General features: G+C 38.5%; 1 protein-coding gene across 1 annotated transcript in view; it reads right to left on the reverse strand.

Annotated features, from left to right (window-relative positions):
• Positions 1 to 21,797, reverse strand: part of FAM81B (family with sequence similarity 81 member B) — a gene marked incomplete at its 3' end in the record, with an annotated part of 52,718 nt that continues 30,921 nt past the window's right edge. The window contains exons 5-9 of the mRNA XM_084233077.1: positions 21,598 to 21,727; positions 10,520 to 10,626; positions 3,884 to 4,019; positions 2,110 to 2,305; positions 1 to 134 (exon numbers count right to left, since the gene is read on the reverse strand). Of these exons, the coding sequence (XP_084089203.1) occupies positions 1 to 134; positions 2,110 to 2,305; positions 3,884 to 4,019; positions 10,520 to 10,626; positions 21,598 to 21,727 (703 nt within the window). The remainder of the gene's footprint in view (positions 135 to 2,109; positions 2,306 to 3,883; positions 4,020 to 10,519; positions 10,627 to 21,597; positions 21,728 to 21,797) is intronic.

The raw sequence follows: 21,797 nt of genomic DNA on the forward strand, positions 1-21,797 counted from the left end.
TCATATGTCCTGGAGTTCCACTATCTTACGCTGTAATTTCTTTAGGTTTTTCTGTACTTTATGTTTCTCTAAATCCATCTTTGTTTTCTGTATTTGTTGGAGGGAGTTGAGGGAGTCATGAACCGATTTGAATCCTGAAAGAGATTATGAGAAGGTATACGTAAACAATGTATCCAAATATATATTTTAAAAAAGTTGCTAATGAGCAATCCTGCCATATTTGATCATCATTTAATTCAAAGCATTTTAAATTCTCTTAAGATTGGTCTAAAAATGTAGAATAATATATTTCTTGTATGTTATAAAGATGCATTATTAGCAGTAATGTTTCAACTTAATGTGGCTTCACTGTGAGAATTAATTCTTCTCCTTCCCCCAAATATATTGCATAACGAAATAATTCTGTATTTCAAGGGAAAAATATTTTCCTCTTTATATTTTGATACATTTGCTGAAGTAACTGCCCAGCTAAAGTCACCTTTCTTTATCTGTACTTTGACAAAAGGTTTTGGGGATCTCTCTCTCTCTCTCCCCCTCCTTCTCCTCTTTAAATATTTTTATTACCAACTTGAAGGTTAACACCACAGATGAGACTTTTAAATCTTCTCTGGAAGTGACCTGTGTGGGGGAGACTAAAGAGTAGCCACTCTCTGCTCCTCACTTCCCAGCACTTCACATCTCTTCCATCATCTAGTCACACAGTACTGCAGACCGACCAGGCCTCAAGCTTCTTAAGAAAGCTATTTCCTATTCACAGGGGCCTTTCACAAGTCATTTCTCAGCACATTTATTATTATTTTTAAAAGATTTATTTTTATTTATGCATACAAGAACTGGGGCGTAAGCCAGAGGTGCAGGGGGTGAGATGATTCACCAGAGACAGAGTGTGGAGCAGAACAGGTGGATCTACTGAAATACACTCTGAGGGGAGCAGCCCGTGAGACAGGAGAGGTCTGCTGCACCATGTGGGTCAGTTCCCTGGCCAGGAATCGAACTCATGCCATAGTGTCTGGCGACAGCTTGATAGTGCTGAGCTGAGACTTTAGCCCCTTGTGCCACCAGGGAGGCCCCTCAGCACGTTTTTTATTAAAGGCATTAAAGAAAGAACACACCATTAGTTTGGAGTCCTGTTTCTTAAACTCCCACTTTACAAAATGCAGAAACATGTAGATTGCAAATTTCTCTTTCCATCATCTTGGGTTTGTACTATTGGAATGAAAAAAATTAAATCTCCAATACTTAATTAGAAAGAAGAGAATTACATTTGGAACACTATTCTTGAGCAGATAACTTGTTATTTTGATTTGAAGTTGAGGGGTGGAGTGGTGCCAGTCAGCTTTCCAGGCAGCAAACTTTACTTATGTGCAAGGACCATCTGACACAGAGAGACCAATGGCTTCTCAAGGCCAAAATTTGGAAGATTCTCATGATTTTTTTCTGAGGTCTAGAGGACAGAAAATGAATTGGAGTTTTCTCTACTAAAGGAACCTCTGATTCCTGGGGAATTCCTTCAGAGTTATGACTTGGGGCAGATGGCTGCTCCCCAGCACCTAACCCACATCATTTCCTTTGACAAATTAGATGAGCCTTTCAAATTAATCCTCTTTGATGTTAGCTCAGCTTGACACTGCTGCCATTAGCCTCCTTAAGAAGAAAAGGAGTCATTATAACAAACTCTATTAATTCATCTCTCCTTCTCATTTCTAAAGGTCAGGTATCCAGTCTGACATCTGTCCAGGCTCATTATCTGAAGTTCAGTGAGAGGGGCATTTGATTTGGGCACCTAATTTCATGATCTACCCATAAGTTAGGTCTTGGTGATCTCCAAGAAGATTCCAAGTTAAGGATTCTAGGACCTTAGAGAGTAAAAAATGTCTCACAGCAAAGGCAGACTGACACTGCCGAGTGGGAATGTGAAGCCTGATCTTATTTCCCTACCTCTTGGTGGTATGCTGGCATTCTATGGGATATTTAGAAAAGTCAGGCTAAATACTGAAGGACATCACTGATGACAAGATTGATCCCTGCCAGTAGCTCCAAGAAGAAAACTCTGAGGAATTGAATAGACAAAGATAAGAACAATTGTTTAGAAACAAAATTTCTGCTCACCGGATTGATATTCATTCTGCATTTTCTCTAATTCACCCCAGATGAGTTTTTCCAGTTGATTCATCTTTTTGGACAGTTTATTTTCTATGTTCTTTGCTTTATTTAGTTCTGCTTCCTGTTTCTGTATATTTATGAAATTCTCTAATTTGCTTGAAAGCTTCTGTAATTTTTCTTCCATTTTATTTTCAGACTTTTCCTATAAAAGATAGCATGTAGTAAAACTCTGCAGAAGAAAAAAACTATGTGGACTTTTATTTCAGCCTAGAGAGATTTTTTTTTTTTTAACAAATTACCTCTTCAATGTTAAGACATTAAACAAGAAAATTCAAACAGTTGTCTTGTATCTAAATCTGTATTCACAGGTGTAAGAATTCCCCACTTTGCTTGGCCTTGTTCATTTGTTTCTAGAATTCTTTATGTTAAGGGAGCAAAGAAAAGAAGGGCTGTGATCTTGCTGCAATGCCTTGAAGTTTTGGTTTTGGTCTAGTGCTTAAACAAGTGTAGCCAGAGGTGTTTTAAAGAACTCTTGACCTGGGCTCCTTGGACATGTTCCTGGGTGTTAAGTGATCTTATTCCCTCGAGCCTCATCGCTCAATGTGTGTAGACTTCAGTTGGAATAATGATTCTCCACCTCTGCTGTCTAGAATTACCTGGACTATCCTCCACACTCAGAGATCCTGAGAAGATTGGTCTAGGATGGAGGACAGGAATGATATAGTTACAACCTCTCTAGGTGATTCTAAGGTGCACTGGGCACCGAAGGTGCAATGGCTGCCTGAGGCTTCCCAGCACCTTGTAATTCTCCCCAGGGGATTTGGTGCAGGATCTGGGTGAGATTGGCACGGTCCCTTTGGTCCTGCTCGCTCTGGCCCTGCCTGCTTCAGGAAAGACTCTAGTCTCTCTGTCCCTTGTGGTGGGAGACTTTTGCCTACAAGTGACCCAGTGTTCATCTCAGGCTCCTTCTACCTGGTGGAAGAGTCAGCCTGAATCTAGCAAAGAGCTAGTAGGTCCTCTGGGCTATAGATCTGACCACACACAATTCGATAGCTTTATCAGTGATAAAGTTGTGTGTTCGTGTTCAGCTCTAGGACTCCTCTGGTAGGGAGGGGGGAGGGATATATTTTACTTGTCCGCCTACAGTCCCTCTACTCAAATTCCAGACACATCTTTTGAGTCTCCTGCAAGGCTGGCAGCTACTGATGGCTGCTGTGCGGGTTGGGCTGGGAGAAAGGAGGTCTGTGAGCAATAGACCCCCATATATCTGGGTAGTCAGACTCCAAAGCCGCCGGGTTTCTCTACAAGATCTGATTTAGAAAAGAAGTTTTGAAAACCTCTGATATACTGAAGGATCTCCAGGGAGTTATATAACTTGTCTAAAGCAGAGGTTGTCAACATTATGATGTCTAAGCATCATCCAGGGACTTTGTCTGGAAGCACAGATTCCTGGGGAGGCCCCAGAGGAGCTGATGCCTCAGCTGTGGGTGGGCTCAGGAGTCTGTATTTTAAAAAAACTTCAGGTTCTGTTGGCACAGGTAGAGGACACTCTGAGAAATATGGGTTCACAGACTTGGGAGGATGGGAACCAGCAAACAGGGCCAGAAGCTAGGTCTCTGGATTTCTACTCTTCACTAAAACCAAACCACAACACAAGCAAGTTACATGGGGAAGATTAAGATGAACGTCGTCTAAGTGCCTCTGCCGAGACGTTCCCCCATCACGAGCGTCAGAGCGTGCTCAGCAGCCGTCTCCTCGGTGGGTAACGGGAGCGCCTTACCAGCTTCTCCTGAAGGAGTTTCAGACAGTGATTTATATGGTCGAGGTGGTCTTTTTCATATTTGATGAAGCGATTTTCTGTCCATTTTTGAAGGTTTTCAACTTCCTCACAGAGATTACTTGAAAGTGAATTAAATCTAAGGGGGAAAATAGGATGTTCTACTTTAATAAGTAAATTGAAATATAAAACCAAAACTTCACATTGAGAATGTCTGCAGTCCTTTCAGAGGGTGAGAATCAAAATGGCTGGCAGTTATGGGGTGTTCAGCCAGAGTTCAACCCAGCTGCAGCCAACACCCCTGCTGCACACACAACCTAAAAAAACATAATACACACAGTGACAGAGACAGAGCCACTCAGAACTGCATGTGTCATCTATGCAGACTTCCTCTCTGTGTGTGAAGAAAGACTTAGGTAAGTCACTCAGAGTGAGGAGTATTGCTCTGTGGTAGGGGTGGGCAAACTCCTTCTGTACTCCCAGGTTGTCATCTCTGTCTCAGGTGAAATATTCAGAAAAATTCCCCATTGCCAACAATGGGTGTCTGTGAGCGGATTCTTTGGGGAGAGGCTTGCAGAGGTACTGAGTTACTCATGTGGGCACAAACAGAAATACTAGGCAGAGGTGCAGGAAGGGGCTGCTGATATGCCATAAAAGTATTAAATAACATTTATTTATGATTTAAAAAAATGGAAGTGGATGTATGACAGAGATTTGAAAAGTCACCGTAGAGTGGTTGAGGGTTTCAGCAGACATCTGAAATACCAGAGAAATATGGGACTGAGAAGAGGTGGAATGAATGAAGAGACTGGTTGGATAGGTGTCAATTTCAAATTTCCTCTTAAAGTAGGAGGAATATTAGATGGGCAGGAACAATGCTTGCTTTTAAAATTATTCAGACTACAATGTGGGGATGGGTTGGAATAACATTTGCTTTAATACTTTCAGAAAAAAATTATATGCAAATAGTTTGGATATTTATGATTGGAAATGGCTTAAGATGTGCTGCACATCGATAGCATGTATATGTATAGTTCTTCTATACATATAAAGTTTTTGGACTTTATATGTATATAAAGTGTTTGGACTAATGGTTGACAAAGAAAAGTTATGTGCAGGCATTTTCATTTTTTAATTAGACCAGGGGTCATTTAGTAATGTTTGGGGACATTTTTGGTTGTCCCAAATAGGAGTTGCTACTGAGTAGCATGAGGAGAGTCCAGGGATCCTGCTAGATATCCTGTAACCCACAGCACAGCCCCACAATGAAGAATTCCCCAGCCAATAGTGCCAAGACTGCTAATAGTGCCAAGACTGTGAAACATAGATATAGAAAATAAAATGAAGGAATGGGAAATGTAAATTAATTTTCCAATAGCTACATTTGTTATATCAGAGTTAGATTTTGATCTCTACCTCTCTGAATAACCATAGATTACTTTGGATAGAGTCGGTGATACTTTTCACATAAAACGCATAACTTGATTCAGGCCAGGACCATAACAAAGAAGATCTATTTGGTTGCTCTTCTTTTGCTTAATCTAATCTTGTGTCCAAACATCTCTGCTACTGACTCACGGCTATTGGCTCTCAGACAGATAAACCCCTAGTTGATAAGTGGGCAACCTCATTTTAGCCAACTGTTTCCACTGTCTGGAATACTTTTCCTTAGTATACGCAATGACTCTTGCCTCGTTTCATTCAGATTTATATTCAAACACCACCTTAGTACAGAAGCTTGCTATTTTTGACCACAAGGAAAAAAAAAGTCCTATTTTCTCCCTGATACCCCCTATTTCCCTCCCCTGTTTAATTCTTCTCCAAAATGCTTATCACCATATGATATATACTAATGTGTATGCTGTTTTCGCCACTAGACCCTAAGCTCCATGACAGCAAGTGTTTTGCTCTGTTCCTGGCTCTGAACAATGCCTGAAATATAGAACCTGCTGAATAAATAGTTGTTGAAAACATGACTCACGCTTCCACCTTTACTAGGGTTGTTCACAAATAACAAATCATGAAATTCTCAAGTGATTCAAAGACCTAATTTTTAATTAGGTGATTCAAAGACCTAATTTTTAATTTTTATCTTCTTTTCCCTTTCTATGCTAGAAACAATATATAGTGATGGTTAAGGGGACAGAAAATCCCCACATAACTCAGAGGTGGCTTTATAATTCAGAATTCAGCCTTCATTGCTCATTTCTAACTGTGTAAATAAATGAGAATAGTTACTTTCATAACTGATACAAAATTAACATCACTCTGAATTCAACGAATCATTAAATGTGCCCAAGAAATATCTCTGGAAGAGCGTATTGGTTAATGAAATTCTGGAATTAAGATAAAGCCATAAAGGCTGAATTACTATTTACGATCCTTTTATTAGGAGGTTTTGCCTGATAGTTAACTTGCTTTTTCTTTCCTTTATCTCAGAGCACAAAAGTCAGACTTAAATTATTTATGGCTAGAGAACTCCTAGGATAATAAGATATGGGCTATTTTTGTTTTATTTGAAATTTTTATACCAGTGGAATCAGGTTAAAATACACACCAATGGCAATTATAGGGGAGAAAGTTACAAAAGGGTAAAAGAGAATTTCTAAGTTTATACCTATGTGCCTTGCACTAATTTCTTAATGTTCTGTGATTTTTAATCAGTGACACTAATTAAAAGCAATTCCAACTCCACTTTGATAGGCAATCTTGGCTCTTGGTGATTTCTAATTGTACTTGAACTTAAATCCCAATACCTTCATACCCTCCCATCTCTTTTTTTAAAGATTTATTTTATGGGCCTCCCGGTGGTGCAGCGGGTTGAGTGCCTCGCAGTGGGGCTGTCTGCAGCCTCTGCAGCACGAGTTTGATTCCCAGCTGGCCAGGGAGATAAAGAACTGGGGTACAGTCCAGAAGTGCGGGACGTGAGAGGATTCACCAGAGACTTGAGTGGGGAGCAGAACAGGCGGATCTACTGAAATACACTGCTGAGGGGAGCAGCAGGCAAGATAGGAGAGGTCTGTTGTGCCATGTGAGTTAGCTCCCTGGTTGGAGATCTCACTCATGCCTCAGCACTTGGCCATAGCTTGATACCTGATACCGCTGAGACTTAAACCCCTGCGCCACAAGGGAGGACTCTATCTTCTATTATATCCAGGGGATGTGATCTTTCCAATTTCTAAAATAATGAGTCAGAGACTTCCTAGCTGTTTAGCTTTGAAAATTATTTACCACCATAACTATGATTTTGGATATTCTAAAACACAACTTCACATGAGTGTTAAAAAATTTGCTCATTCATTAATTGGCTTCTATTTATGTCTAGATGTACTGGGTACTGAGGATAAAAAGATGAATAAGAGAAGTCCTTGTATTGGATAGTTTGTAACTTTTTACTGTGGTAGTGTTTTCAAAGTGTGTGGTGAGATTTGAGTTTATGCATTTGTTTCACTGACCAAATACTTGTTCTTTTCTTATGAATCTATCAATTAAATGGTTGCAGGAGCAAGAGCTATCTAGGTAGTGACTAGTAGATGTTATCCTGCCATGCCCTTGATAAAAGACAGTTATATTTCATGATTCCCAACTTTTGCTCTAGAAGCAGTAAATTTTTGGCTTAGAACATAATTTCACTGAACATCTGACAAGACCCTTCCAGAAAGGGGAGACTCAGTGAAGATTTCGGATGACAGAACCTGTGTTTCTCTTTATAAGCTCAAGACAACATTGTAGGTTTTAAGTTCAATATAAAATATGTTTAGTTGACAATTAACCTTGAATTTTGTTAACATTTCTAAATGGAAAACTTTCTCAATTAAAATTACCTTTAATATTATTAAAATGAGTCTAATCTCTTTGTTCAGAGACAATAATTTCTTAAAAAAAAAAAAAGAAAAGAACTCTGAACTCCATTCACTTTGATTTGAGAAAAGACTCTGGGGGAGAAAAAACCATCCCTGCTTACCTACTTTCTCTTTGAGGAAAAAAATACTTGCAATATATATCTCAATCAAAGGGTTAGTCTTATTAATGTGAAGGAATCATTCAAATTGATAAGAAAATAATGAAAATCACAGTACAAAATTTGAGACACAGTAAAGATCGGCAATCTGCAGAAAAGGGAATTCAAATGGTGAAGGGAATGCAAATGAAAACAAGAGATGCATGCATTTCACCCTTTAGTTGGCAAATATTAGACAGAGACAGTGTTGGCAAGAATGCAGAGAATCTTAAACATTGCTGGTAGTGGTGAAAATTATTACAACATATTTAGCAAGAAATTTATGAAAATGAAGAAATACCTGAAACTCTTTACCTAGGAATCTTGCATATAGAGATAAAAGCACCTGTTTCCAGGGTCATCTAAGGATGTATACATAAAATTTTTTTGGTTTGTGGTAGCTATAACCTAATAAGAGTTTATTTATCAGACATATAAAAGGTTGATTACTGCATTCTGTAAGTTAAATTATTATACAACTATGAAAAATAATATTAGAATAATATTCATTAATCTGGAGAGACATGCAAGATGCAATATCCAAAAAATCAATTATTGAGTAATAGTGTATAGGATTTATTTTTAAAACCCGTGTTCTCTCCATCCATATAATGTAGAATATCCTTTTCCTTGTTCTATATTTATATTAACATTTATATATCATTGATGTTGCTTATATTAGGAAACTGAGATGGTGACCTCTTTTTTCATTTTTTTTTTATTTTGCCTGCTATCTTGAATGCATTCTATTTTTTCATAAAAAATCAGTGGAGAGAAATTTTATATTCAAGAGTCAATTGTGTGATTAAATGAATCATTACAGCTCACAATTTATTTATTTATTAAATGAATCATTAGAGCTCACAATTTATTTCCTCAGGTTGTTACCTATATAATACTAGTGGGATTTTAAAGCTTCATTATTTTAAGTGAGAAAAAGACTGAAGTTTATACTTTAACAAAAGTGTCCAGATTCAGATTAACTATTAAGACAATTTGCTTCTAAGTCAATTTCCCACAGGACTGAAGATGGAAAAAAGAATCACCATCATGGTCAATGTCAACATCATTAATATCACCATCATCATCATCACCATCACAGCATCATCACTAAGCAGTTAGCCCTAGATCTCAAATATCCTCTTTCTCCCTCTTTTTTATGCTAATATATTTCTTCCCTTAAAACCAGTATTCCATTTCAGATTGTAAGTACTTTTCCTCCCCCAATGAAACCAATTCTTAAACTGTATTTCTAAAACAGTTTACTTTTATACTTCTCCTTTGGACACTTTTTCTTAATTGTTAAGTAAAGGGATTTGATCACTCATCACATGGATACTTGCTGAGCATTATCATTGTGTTAGAATTTAAGAACCTAGATATTCTTTATTGGAGTATGAAGAAACTGGGTATTTTCTGTTTATTCAAGACACCTACTTCTCTGGTCTTTAGTGATTATTATTTTCATCAACTTCTAGGACACACATCTTTCCCATCTTAACATATCTGAAATCAGGTGCTATCTTGAAATGATGGTGGCCATGGTTTAATTAGTAGCTTCATGTCTTAGAGGTACAAAAATATAATAGTACATCTGATAGTCAATGGCATTTAGGTGTAATAAAATATGGTAAAGATAGAGAAATTTGGAGAAAACAGAATTATCAGAAAACTGGATTTGACCAAAGCATTAACCCCAAGTGATACTGGACAGGGAGGGAAAAGAAGAAAGGCTGAAAAGACAGTAAGGTTGCATGATCCAAGTAACTAGAATTTTCCTTTCTTTGCTCCACACTTCCTGGGACATGTGGTTATTTAAACAAGAAAAGAATATTGATAATAAGTAGGCAGAAATATGAGTATTTGTGGAGTCTTGTTTTCTTTACTGCTTTCTTTTATTGCATAGAGGAAAAATTCAGTTTAAGATGAAATAGAGACCAGTCTTTAAAAGGGGTGTATATGAAGGAGCAAATAGAGGATCTTAGAGGAATCTTAAAAGAACAGTTTGTCAAAATTATTTGATAATCTTGTGGAATAGATGTATCTTCACTAATACTTTGTGTAGAAGTATTTTAAGGGCCTCCCCAGTGGCGCAGTGGTTGAGCGCTGGGTTGCAAAGCTGCCCGCAGCCTCTACAGTGCCAGTTCAATCCCCGGCTGTGCGTGCAGACCTCTCCTGCCGCCCGCTGCTCCCCTCAGCAGTGTACTTGGGTCCTTCTGCCTGCTCTGTTCCCCGCCCTGGCTCTGGTGAATTCTCTCACCCTCCCGAGCTTCTGACTGTACCCAGTGCTTGTATAAATAAATAAATCTTTTTTAAAAAAAAGTATTTTAATATGCAACTCTTGATAAGATAAAATTACTGTTATTTTACTGTTATTTTATTTAAAAGGTTAGAATGAGTATATCAATTCAATAGAGCTATTATGCAAACAAAGGGAATGACAAGATTGATACTGATATTTCTTTTATTATGAATATTATATAAGTTATGTTAGTGCAGAATTCTCTTTGCATCAGCTTGTTGCTTTATTTCTTGGCCAGGTTCATATTCCTGGGAAAAGTATTTTAATGCCAACTCTTTCATAAGGCAAAACCCTTTGAAATGCATTTAACAGAATTAAAAATCTTCCATTCACTTACTTGAATTCCAAAAGGTTTATTTCGTGGCGATAATCTCCCTGGACCATCTTTACATTTGAGGCTTGCTCAGAACTGGAAGCCTCTATCTTGCCTAAGAGCTGCATTACCTAATAAAAGTACAAAACGGAGCTTTTTGTGTGTGTATGAAGAAAAACCACTAGACTTAGAACAGTAATTACTCTGTATTCCTACAGGAGCTGGGAAATTGACTTGAGCCTAAAGCATGTTTGCATTTGAAAATATTTTGTAAAGGAATGATTCAACAGCTATAGAGTGATCTTCAGGGAAAGAGTAATAGAATAATAATTAGAGCAATAGTAACAGACTTGCTGTCTATAGTATTCTTCTTAATAATAGGATACCTAATGATAAAACAAAAACTCACTACTGACATGATAAACACAGTTTATCAAAATTACCTTTGTTATATATTTATTTTCTGACTCCATGGTGAACAATGTAAGCCACAAGTAGGTTCAGAGCCTAAAATTGGCCTAAGATTAGGCCTCAGGAATTTCCAGGTTAGGATTCTGACATAAGCACAAGTGAATCCCAAGTGAAATGATGTAGGGCATAGAAGAAGAGGGAAAAACAAGTTCCGGTCCTGGAGGTTAGGATAAGGACACCTTCTCCATTGGCAGAAACATTCAGGCATTTTCTTTAATAAAAGGACTGGATTAGAAAATAGAGGCAGAATCATAACACATAATCATACCCAAATTAATCACTGTCAAAGGGAATGGAAGTACGTGATTGGATTTGACCAAAAAGTTTCAGCTCTTGAGACAGTCAAATGGAGGCAGGTGGATAGTTAACAAAATTGGAGTTTTCTTAAAAAAAAAACCACAGAGATGAATAATGGAAAGGTTTGAATAGATAACTGTTGAGTGGGCAACCAACAGCACCTGAATGGCGGTTTATAGGAGGTACACTTAAAAGCAGAACTGCTATCAATAACATGACAGGCAAATATATACCTGGCAAAAACAAAGGAAAAGAAAGCAAGGCAGAGAAATACTGTGAGAGAGACTATTGTTCAAAGCAAAATACATTAAGTGGACTTTCATAGATGATCATCTTTTTATAGATGAAAAAGTAAAATCCATAGTGAAAAATAGAGTTTTGAATGTTTATTTGCCTTCCATATTGAACTGTGAAGACACAACTGAGGAATTACAAAGGTAAACTAATAGAGACAATATTAGTGATTTTTAATTTCTCTTCACTCTTTCCTGGTCAAATAAGTAAAATATAAGAACATAGGAGGATATGAAAAATATTGTTTATTTAGTAGGCTTATATCGCAAACATTCTAACTTCCAAACAGCAGTGTTCCTTCCCAGTGCCCACTGAGCATTCACAACAACTAAACACATAGGAGACTATAAAGGAAACCTCAATTTATTCCAAATAGCAGGAAAAGCACAGATCATAACTTTAACCACATTGTGCTAAAACTAGAAATTAGTATGAAAGGTATAAAGAAACAAGAACTTAACCATTTGAGTAACAAACCTTTTAAATTCTATTTTTTTTTTAAGATTTTATTTTTATTTATCTATACAAGCACTGGGCACAGTCAGAAGTGTGGGAGGGTGAGAGAACCCACCAGAGTCAGAGCGGAGAGCAGAGCAGGCAGACTGACCAAGTACACTGCTGAGGGGAGCAGCGGGTGGCAGGAGAGGTCTGCGCGCCATGTGGGACCCTCACCTGGTGGCCGGGGATAGAACCGGTGCTGCAGAGGCTGCGGGCAGCTTCACAACCCAGGGCTCAACCGCTGTGCCACTGGGGAGGCCCTAAATTCTATTTTTAATTTCAGTGTTGGACATGAAAATTTTCACGTGAAAAACAGAGGATCATAATTGGCTGTGACCACATGTCTGGACATGCTTCACACTGACTGCTCCCAGCCATGTCTGAGCAGCTATCCTCTGATGAATGACACTGGGACAAGGAACTTAAAACTTAGTTAGGATGGCACTGCTGTTTAAGATCTGCTGTCTTTTTCATAAAAATCAGACCATATTGCTGACTCTTTGCTTTCTTCATTTCCAGATCCCTCTAGTTTTTTCCCTCAATAAATCTCTTACACATCTCTACAAGTATCAGAGAGTAAATCTACTCTCTAATCATTTATTTCACAAAGTTATAAAAAGAATGAGAAACCAAGCAAAGGAAAGCAGGATGAAGGGGCCCTACAAGGAGCTCATACAATTCAACAGGAAAATAATTCAGTCAAGAGTGGACAGAGCTAAATAGCACTTCTCCAAAGAAGACATACAGATGGCCAATAGGCCCATGTAAAAATACTGATCATCACTTATCATCAAGGAAATGTAAATCAAAACCACATCGAGATGCCACCTCACTGCCATTAGACTGGGCCACATTGAAAGGCCAGAAGCTCATACACTGTTGGTGGGAATGTAGACTGGTCCAGCCCCTATTGAAACAGTATGAAAGCTTCTCAAAATATTAAAGATAGATCTACCATATGATGCAAAATTCCTACTCCTAGGTATCTACCCACAGAATGCAAAAACACTAATTCAAAAGGATATAAGTATTCCTATGTTCATTGTAGTACCACTTACAATAATCATTATGGGAACCTAAGTACCTAAGGACAGATGAATATATTAAGAAGATATGGTATGATACACACAACATGAATGGGACTATATAAGTTGTGCCAAACAAAATAAGTTACAAAGAGAAAGTCAAATAGTCGATGGTTCCACTCATGTGGAATACACAGAAACAAAACAAAAGGTCAGACAAAACCAAACCTAAAACAAACCTTAGAAATCTGACCATAAAATTGAGGGTACTGGAGGGAGAGGGAGCGAGGGTGGACAACAAAGTGTGTATGGGGTCAAACAAACTGGTAGAGGACAATAGGTGCCTTCGTGGTGGGTTTGGTAAAAGCCTGACATAGGGCAAGATCTTTCAAAATAACTTTTGAGCCTGCTATGCCACTTCTGGGTATTTCTCCTGTGGTCATACTTACATACACACAAAATGATGTAAGTGTAATAGTAAACTCTGCAGCACTGTTTGAAAGAGCAAAATATTGAAACATCCATTGCCCAGAGCAGACTAATGAACTACCATAGACAGAGAAAGAGTGTGCAGTTGTAGAAAAGAATGAGGAAGTTCTCTATGTAGTGCTATCCTGATACGGAGGAGCTTCAGGATATATTTGTATAGTCAAAAAAACAAACAAGTACATGATAATTATATATATAATTTAACTATATATGTTATATATGTATATATTATACTATCTTTGTGTAATATAAAGGGAAATATGAATATATATTTATTTGCTTGTATATGCCTAAAGGCATACTGAAAAGGATCCACAAGAGACTAATGAAAATAACAGAGGCATGAAAGAATGAGATGATTTGTGACAGAAATTGGAGTCAAAATTCTCAAGGCATACTATCTTCTATCCCTTTGATTTTTGGACTATACGAATATGTTGCCTTGGAAGAAAATGCCAAGATGAGAGACAGACACTACAGCCCCACTTCACTTTTGAAATTAGATGCAAAATCAAATATTGTGCAATGACTGCGCTGAAATGCAGAAAATGCAAGAATGTTTATGAATTGGGAAATGTATTAACATAGCACAGGAGGAAGCCAAAGACATAAACACCCAAACCAAAAACAACCAAATGGGCACTCTTTGAGGTCTAAAAGGCATTTTATGAGGGGGGCGGAGCAACATGGCGGCGAGGAGACGCTGCGAGTAAGATCTCCCATTAAAAAAAGTTAATAGGGAGGAAAAGCGGCAGGTCCCAGTAAGAACTGGGACAACGAAGATAAACAGACGACTCCAGCAAATTACCTGAAGAAGAAAGTTGCCATAAAAGAGGACCAGAAGGGAGGAAAGCGCAGAACCCTGCTCCCATCCCCCGCCCACAGAGTCGGCACTCTCCGACCAGCAGAGAGGAGGAAAACAACAAACTAAAACGACCAACAAGAACAAACGACGCAGCAAGCGGGACTGTGAGTGGAAAGGAACTATTGCAGCCACCACACCCCGTGAACGGGAGCTGTGGAGAACCCTGCAGGATTCGTGCGGCGGTGAGCGAACGGCTCCGGGCGCCATTAGAGAAGAACAAAGAGACTCTGGAGACGCTCACACAGCCCCCGGCCGGCCGGTAAGCTTGCGTGGAAAAGCAGCACGCTTTGCGCGCGCTTGAAAAGCAAACGCGGATCGGGATCGCGGCTGCCCAGGTCCCCGCGCCTGCGACCTAGGCTTGCGGGGAGAAGCGCGGAGGTCCTCACTGGGGTGAAAGTCCCTCACTGAGTAAGCAGCAACCAGGCGCCCAGGCACGGGAGCGGATGCAAAAGGCGCCATTCCTGCGCCACTGAACTGGGCTACAGCCCGCGTCCTGGAACTGAGGGCTTTGGAACTGAGACCCGGGGCACGAAATTTGGGGCGTGGGTTCTCCACGACGGTGGGGCACAAGGCAGACACAGCACCCCAAAGCCGTTGAGGTTTACCCTACCATTCCCGCTCTGTTCCCTGTCCCACGGGGGGGGGGGGGAGGCGAAAACCAGCCCCCCCCCAAGGACAATAGGAGAGATCTCTGGCGCTACCTAGCAACCAGGAAAAAAAAAGTCACTAACACCCCATAGAACAGGAAATTTCTTAAGACTGCTTGAAAAGGGCAGAAGGCTACCGGAGGAGACAGTGGCCAGCTGGGAAGTTAGCCCACGCCAGGCCCCTTCCGACCAGCAGTCTGAGCCCACAGAGGGAACAGGCACCCACGGCCGGGGCAGACCGGGCGCGCAGAAGAGTGTGCCTGAGACTGGAAGCACAGGGACTGAGTCCCGCGTTGCCATTTTAGAACAGGGACATTTCTTCAGTAAAGACTGCCTGAAACCAGCAGAAAGCTCCCTCAGAAGCCAGAGATGGCTCCTGGAGGAGCCAGAGGGGAGCGGAGAAGTTCACCCAAGATGCCGGCCAGTCCGAGCAACACAGTGTCCCAATGCATACGACAAATTAGAAAACAGACAGTAGGGAGTAGAAGAACCACACGCAACCTAACAACTCCTCAGGAAAAAAGCACACCACAAAAAGAAAACCACCCCCCAGATTGCAACGACAGTAACTTGGAAGAACTTCTGAGCCTTCCAGAAAGAGAATTTAAAATTGCCATGATTAAAAAAGTGACAGAAGTCATAAAGGAAAACAATGATATGAGAAAAATAATCAATGATCAGAAGAATGAAATTGAGTCCCTAAAGAGGGAAGCAAAAGAAACACAGGAGATCAAAGAATTAATGGAGGAACTAAAGAACTCTGGGAAAAGCAATGAAAGCAGAATAGATGAAATGGAAGAACGAATAAGTACTCTTGAAGACACAGAAATAAAAAGAACCAAAACAGAAAAGGAAAGAGAAGTACAAAGGAAAAAGAACGAAGAAAGACTTTGGGAACTATCTGACTCCATGAGTAAAGGAAATATAAGAGCTATAGGAATTCCAGAAGGAGAGGAGAGAGATGTAGGAACAGAGAAAATATTCCAGGAGATAATTGAAGAGAACTTCCCAAACATTAAGAAGGAGCTGAAAATTGATATACAAGAAGCAAGAAGAACACCAAACTTCCACGACAAAAGAAAAAATACAGCAAGACACATAATAGTAAAGCTCCCAAGAATCCAGGACAAGGAAAAAATAATGAAGCTGGCAAGAGGGAAGAAACAGATAACATTCAAAGGAAAACCAATCAGGCTGACATCGGACTTCTCTGAAGAAACAGTACGGGCAAGGAGAGAGTGGAGGGACATAGTCAACAGACTCCAAGAAAACAGATGCCAACCAAGAATAATCTATCCCGCAAAGCTCTCCTTCCTCTATGAAGAAAGAATAAGGACCTTCCCAGACAAACAGAAACTCTGGAATTTCATTAAGACTAAACCCCCACTCCAAAAAATACTACAAGGAATCCTAAAGCCAGAACCTCAGAGGGACGAATAACAACGAAAGAAGGCCAAAAAAAAAAAAAGTTATTAAAAGAATAAATAAATAAAATCAAAGGAAAGACAAACACAATGGCAAATACAGATGCTAACATATCAATATTAACTCTACATGTAAATGGACTAAACTCTTCAATAAAAAGACACAGAGTTGCAGCCTGGATTAAGAAACAAAACCCAACCTTTTGCTGTCTCCAGGAAACACATTTAGCTACAAAAGATAAAAATAGGTTCAAAGTTAAAGGATGGAAAACAATCCTACAAGCAAATGGACCAAAAAAGAAAGCAGGAACAGCTATACTTATATCAGATAAAACAGACTTCAAACTCAAAAAAATAAAAAGAGACCCCAATGGTCATTACATTATGATCAAGGGTACAATATTTCAAGAAGAAATAACACTCATTAACATATACTCACCAAACGAAGGAGCACCAAAATATATCAGACAACTGTTGTCCTCTCTGAAAACAGACATCAGAGAAAACACATACGTAGTGGGAGATTTCAACACACCACTATCAACAATGGATAGATCAACAAGACAAATCATACCAACCGTCTTTTCTGACCATGAAGGCATCAAACTAGAAATAAAGCATAAAAGGAAGGCGAGGAACTTTCCTACCTCATGGAGATTAAAAACCACACTACTGGAAGACCACTGGACTAATGAGGAGATCAAAGAAGAAATTAAAAAATTCTTTGAATTGAATGACAAGGAGGACACCAATATCCTAAATGTATGGGATGCAGCAAAAGCAGTTATAAGAGGAAAATATATAGCAATAGAAGCTCACATCAAGAAACAAGAAAGAAGTCAAAGAAACAACCTAATCTCGAAGCTCAAAGATCTAGAAAAAGAACAACAAAAAAACCCCAAAACCAGTAGAAGAAAAGAAATAATAAAAACCAAAGCAGAAATAAATGAAATTGAAACTAAAAATACAATCCAAAAGATCAATGAAACCAAAAGCTGGTTCTTTGAAAAAAATCAATAAAATAGACAAACCCCTAGCCAGGCTCACAAAGGAAAAAAGGGAGAAAGCACAAATAAACAGGATCACAAATGAAAGAGGAGAAATCACAACGGATACAGCAGAAATCAAAAGAATAATCAGTAACTACTATGAACAGTTACATGGAAACAAGTTCAACAATCTAGAGGAGATGGACAAATTTCTACAACTCTACAATCACTCAAAGCTAGATAAAGAAGAAATAGAACACCTAAACAGACCAATTACAATTAGCGAAATTGAAATGGTAATCAAAAACCTCCCCAAAAACAAAAGCCCAGGACCTGATGGATTTACAAATGAATTCTACCAAATATTCAGAGATGAATTAGTGCCTATCCTTCACAAACTCTTCCAAAAAATTAAGAAGGAAAGGGCAATACCAAACACGTTCTATGAAGCCAACATTACACTAATACCAAAACCGAACAAGGACAACACAAAAAAGGAAAACTACAGGCCAATCTCCCTAATGAACACTGATGTAAATATCCTCAATAAAATTTTAGCTATCAGAATCCAACAATGTATCCATAAGATAATTCACCACGGCCAAGTAGGATTCATTCCAGGGACACAAGGATGGTTTAACATCCGAAAATCAATCAACGTTATCCAACACATCAACAAAAAGAAATATAAAAACCATATGATAATATCAATAGATGCTGAGAAAGCTTTCGACAAAGTGCAACACCAATTCATGATAAAAGCCCTTAAAATTCTTGGGATACAAGGAACATACCTCAACATCATGAAGGCCATCTATGACAAGCCAACAGCCACTATCATTCTCAATGGTGAAAAGCTGAAAGCAATTCCATTAAGATCTGGAACAAGACAAGGATGTCCACTCTCACCACTGCTTTTCAATATAATACTGGAAGTCCTAGCCAGAGCAATAAGACAAGAGAAAGACATCCAAGGAATCCAAATAGGAAAAGAAGAAGTCAAACTATCACTACTTGCAGATGATATGATAATATATGTAGAGAACCCCAAAAACTCCACAGAAAAACTAATTCAACTAATCAATCAGTTCAGTAAAGTGGCAGGATACAAAATCAACACGCAAAAGTCAGTAGCCTTCCTATACACAAACAATAAATCTGAAGAAGAAGAAATCAGAAAAAACATCCCTTTTATTATTGAAACAAAAAAAATCAAATACTTGGGAATAAATCTAACAAAAGAGGTAAAGGACCTATACAAAGAAAACTATAAAACACTGTTAAAAGAAATAGAAGAAGACACAAAGAAATGGAAAGACATCCCCTGCTCATGGATTGGAAGAATAAACATTATTAAAATGGTCATCCTACCAAAAGCAATATACAGATTCAATGCTATTCCAATCAAAATTTCAATGTCATTCTTCAAAGAAATAGAACAATTATTGATGAAATTCATATGGAATCACCAAAAACCCCGAATAGCCAAAGCTCTCCTGAAAAAAAAAAGAAGGGAATGGAGGCATCACACTCCCAGACTTCAAACTATACTACAAAGCCATAATCATCAAAACTGCATGGTATTGGAACAAGAACAGAGATACAGACCAATGGCATCGAATAGAAAACCCAGAAATAAACCCACAGATTTATGGTCAACTAATCTTTGACAAAGGAGCAAAGACTATGCATTGGAGCAAAGAAAGTTTGTTCAATAAATGGTGCTGGGAAAACTGGGTCGCTACATGCAAAAGAATGAAGCTTGACCACTACCTCACACCATACACAAAAATCAACTCAAAATGGATTAAAGAACTAGACATAAGACCTGAAACCATAAAATATATAGAAGGAAATATAGGCAAAACACTACGTGATCTGCACATCAAAGACATCTTTACAGACACATCACCCAAAGCAGTGATAGTGAAGGCAAAGATAAACAGCTGGGACTACATCAAATTAAAGAGCTTCTGCACAGCAAAAGAGACAATAACAAAAACAAAGAGAAACCCCACCAACTGGGAGAACATTTTTGCACCCAACACTAATGATAAAGGACTGATCACAAAAATCTGCAAAGAGCTGATGAGACTAAACAACAACAAAGAAAATAATCCAGTTAAAAAATGGGCAGAAGAGCTAAAAAGAAACTTCTCTGAAGAAGAAATGCAAATGGCCAACAGGCATATGAAAAAATGTTCAATATCACTTGTAATCAGGGAAATGCAAATCAAAACTACCATGAGATACCATCTTACACCAGTGAAAATGGCACATATTAAAAAAACTAGCAACAACAAATGTTGGCGAGGGTGTGGAGAAAAAGGAACTCTTCTGCACTGTTGGTGGGAGTGCAAACTGGTCCAACCACTATGGAGAGCTGTGTGGAGATTTCTGGACCTATTAAACATAGAGCTTCCATATGATCCAGCAATTCCACTCCTAGGTATCTACCCAAAGGACACAGAAACATCAATTCCAAAGAACACCTGCACCCCTATGTTTATAGCAGCACTGTTTACAATAGCTAAGCTTTGGAAACAACCCAAATGCCCAAAAATAGATGACTGGATCAAGAAGCTGTGGTACATATACACCATGGAATATTACTCAGCATTCAAAAAAGATAAGCACATGCAATTTGCAGCAACATGGATGGCGCTGGAAGGGATCATGCTCAGCAAAATAAGCCAAAAAGAAAAAGAAAAATACCGGATGGTCTCACTCATAGCAGGAATCTAGAAAACTTAAATAAGGGACCAGGAAAATGAATAACTATAAGAAAGTGAACATCAGAATCAACAAAAAACTATGAAACAGAGACACTTTTGGGGGGGTCGGGGGCGGGAGGGGAGGGATTGGGATCAGAAAGGGGGGGTTGCCACTGTATGGGAATATAAAAATAAATTTATTATTAAAAAATAATAAAAAAAAGGCATTTTATAAAATTAATGTTTAGTCCAAATATAAAATAAGTAGGAATGGATGGAAACTTCCTTATCATGATTAAAATGCATCAAACCAATAGCCAACAGCAAAAACAAAGATATTCCCAACATAATTAAGAGCCATATAAGCTGTCCCCTGTGCCTTTTATTTAACAGAGCTCTCTTGAAGTTCTGGTTAAGGCCTTAAGAAATAAATAATAAGGATTTAAATGAGAAAACCAGAGGTAAAATTGTCATGATTCAATTACTATGATTTCATACCTTGACAAATGAAGAGAATCAACTAATAAACTATTAGAGCTTATTTGATGGGTACATGGAGGGGTGGACAAGAGTTACCCAATGAGACTGAGATAAAACAATGGTCCCTGTTTACATTTTGCTTGTGGCTCCCATGGACAAATAATCAAGCACCAAACTGTCATGTCCCACAATTCCCCAAGGATGTCTACTTTGTTCTGTCCAAATAACTCCCGAAGAGATGTGTTTGTTTCACAAAATAGGGCACAGGAGAGTTTGTGTGGACTCCTTAAGTTAAACCATTGACTGGGAAGATGAGAAACTGAGAGATTGCAAGTGGAAATGAGCATGACCAATGGATGCCGGGCAATATCTTGGCATGAGTGAACTACTTTCAGTCTTTCAGGATCACTGGGTATAAAGGGAAAGTCTGGAAGCACAAGAAGTTCCCAAAGAGCTGGAGAGATAAGCAGGAGCCAGATGATTTTATCCAAGCTAATAGACTTGTATATTATTTTGCAAAAGACATAACCCATTGTAGGGATATAATATGATCAACTCATATTTATGTTGGAATTTTAATAATAATAGCTTGTATGGGAAATTTCTTTGCTTATAACCCCTTGTACTACAATATTTGAGGGTAATCCAGAAAATAAGGCTATAATGGCAAGAGTTGAATCAAGCGGTATATGTTTACAATGAGTAATTGCTGGAATATAGCTACTCGCTAGAAATCTGTGGATAGTACTGACCTGTACTCAGACTGTGTATTCATGAACTGTTATATTTAAATCCCTTTGGAGAAAAGAGTTCTTTGAACAATTACTGCTTGACAGGACATTTTGATAAGCTATAATGATCTTACTTCTGGCAGTAACACATATAAGAGTTCCTTCTATTTTCAGTTACCTTCATATCCAAGTTCTTAGAAACAGTTTCTAGGGCAGACAAGAGCTCTTGAATTGTTTTTTCAACTTGCCGATGTTCATGCCTGATGAAGTGAATGTCTCCAGAAAGCTTCACAATGCTGGAATCACATCTAGTGACAAGATGGAAACTGGTTGTGAGGCAATAGGTTCACAGTATTTGTTTTTTATTTTTTTTTAATT

Source organism: Talpa europaea (genome assembly GCF_964194135.1).
Source record: "Talpa europaea genome assembly, chromosome: 5".
Taxonomy (NCBI): Eukaryota; Metazoa; Chordata; class Mammalia; order Eulipotyphla; family Talpidae; genus Talpa; species Talpa europaea.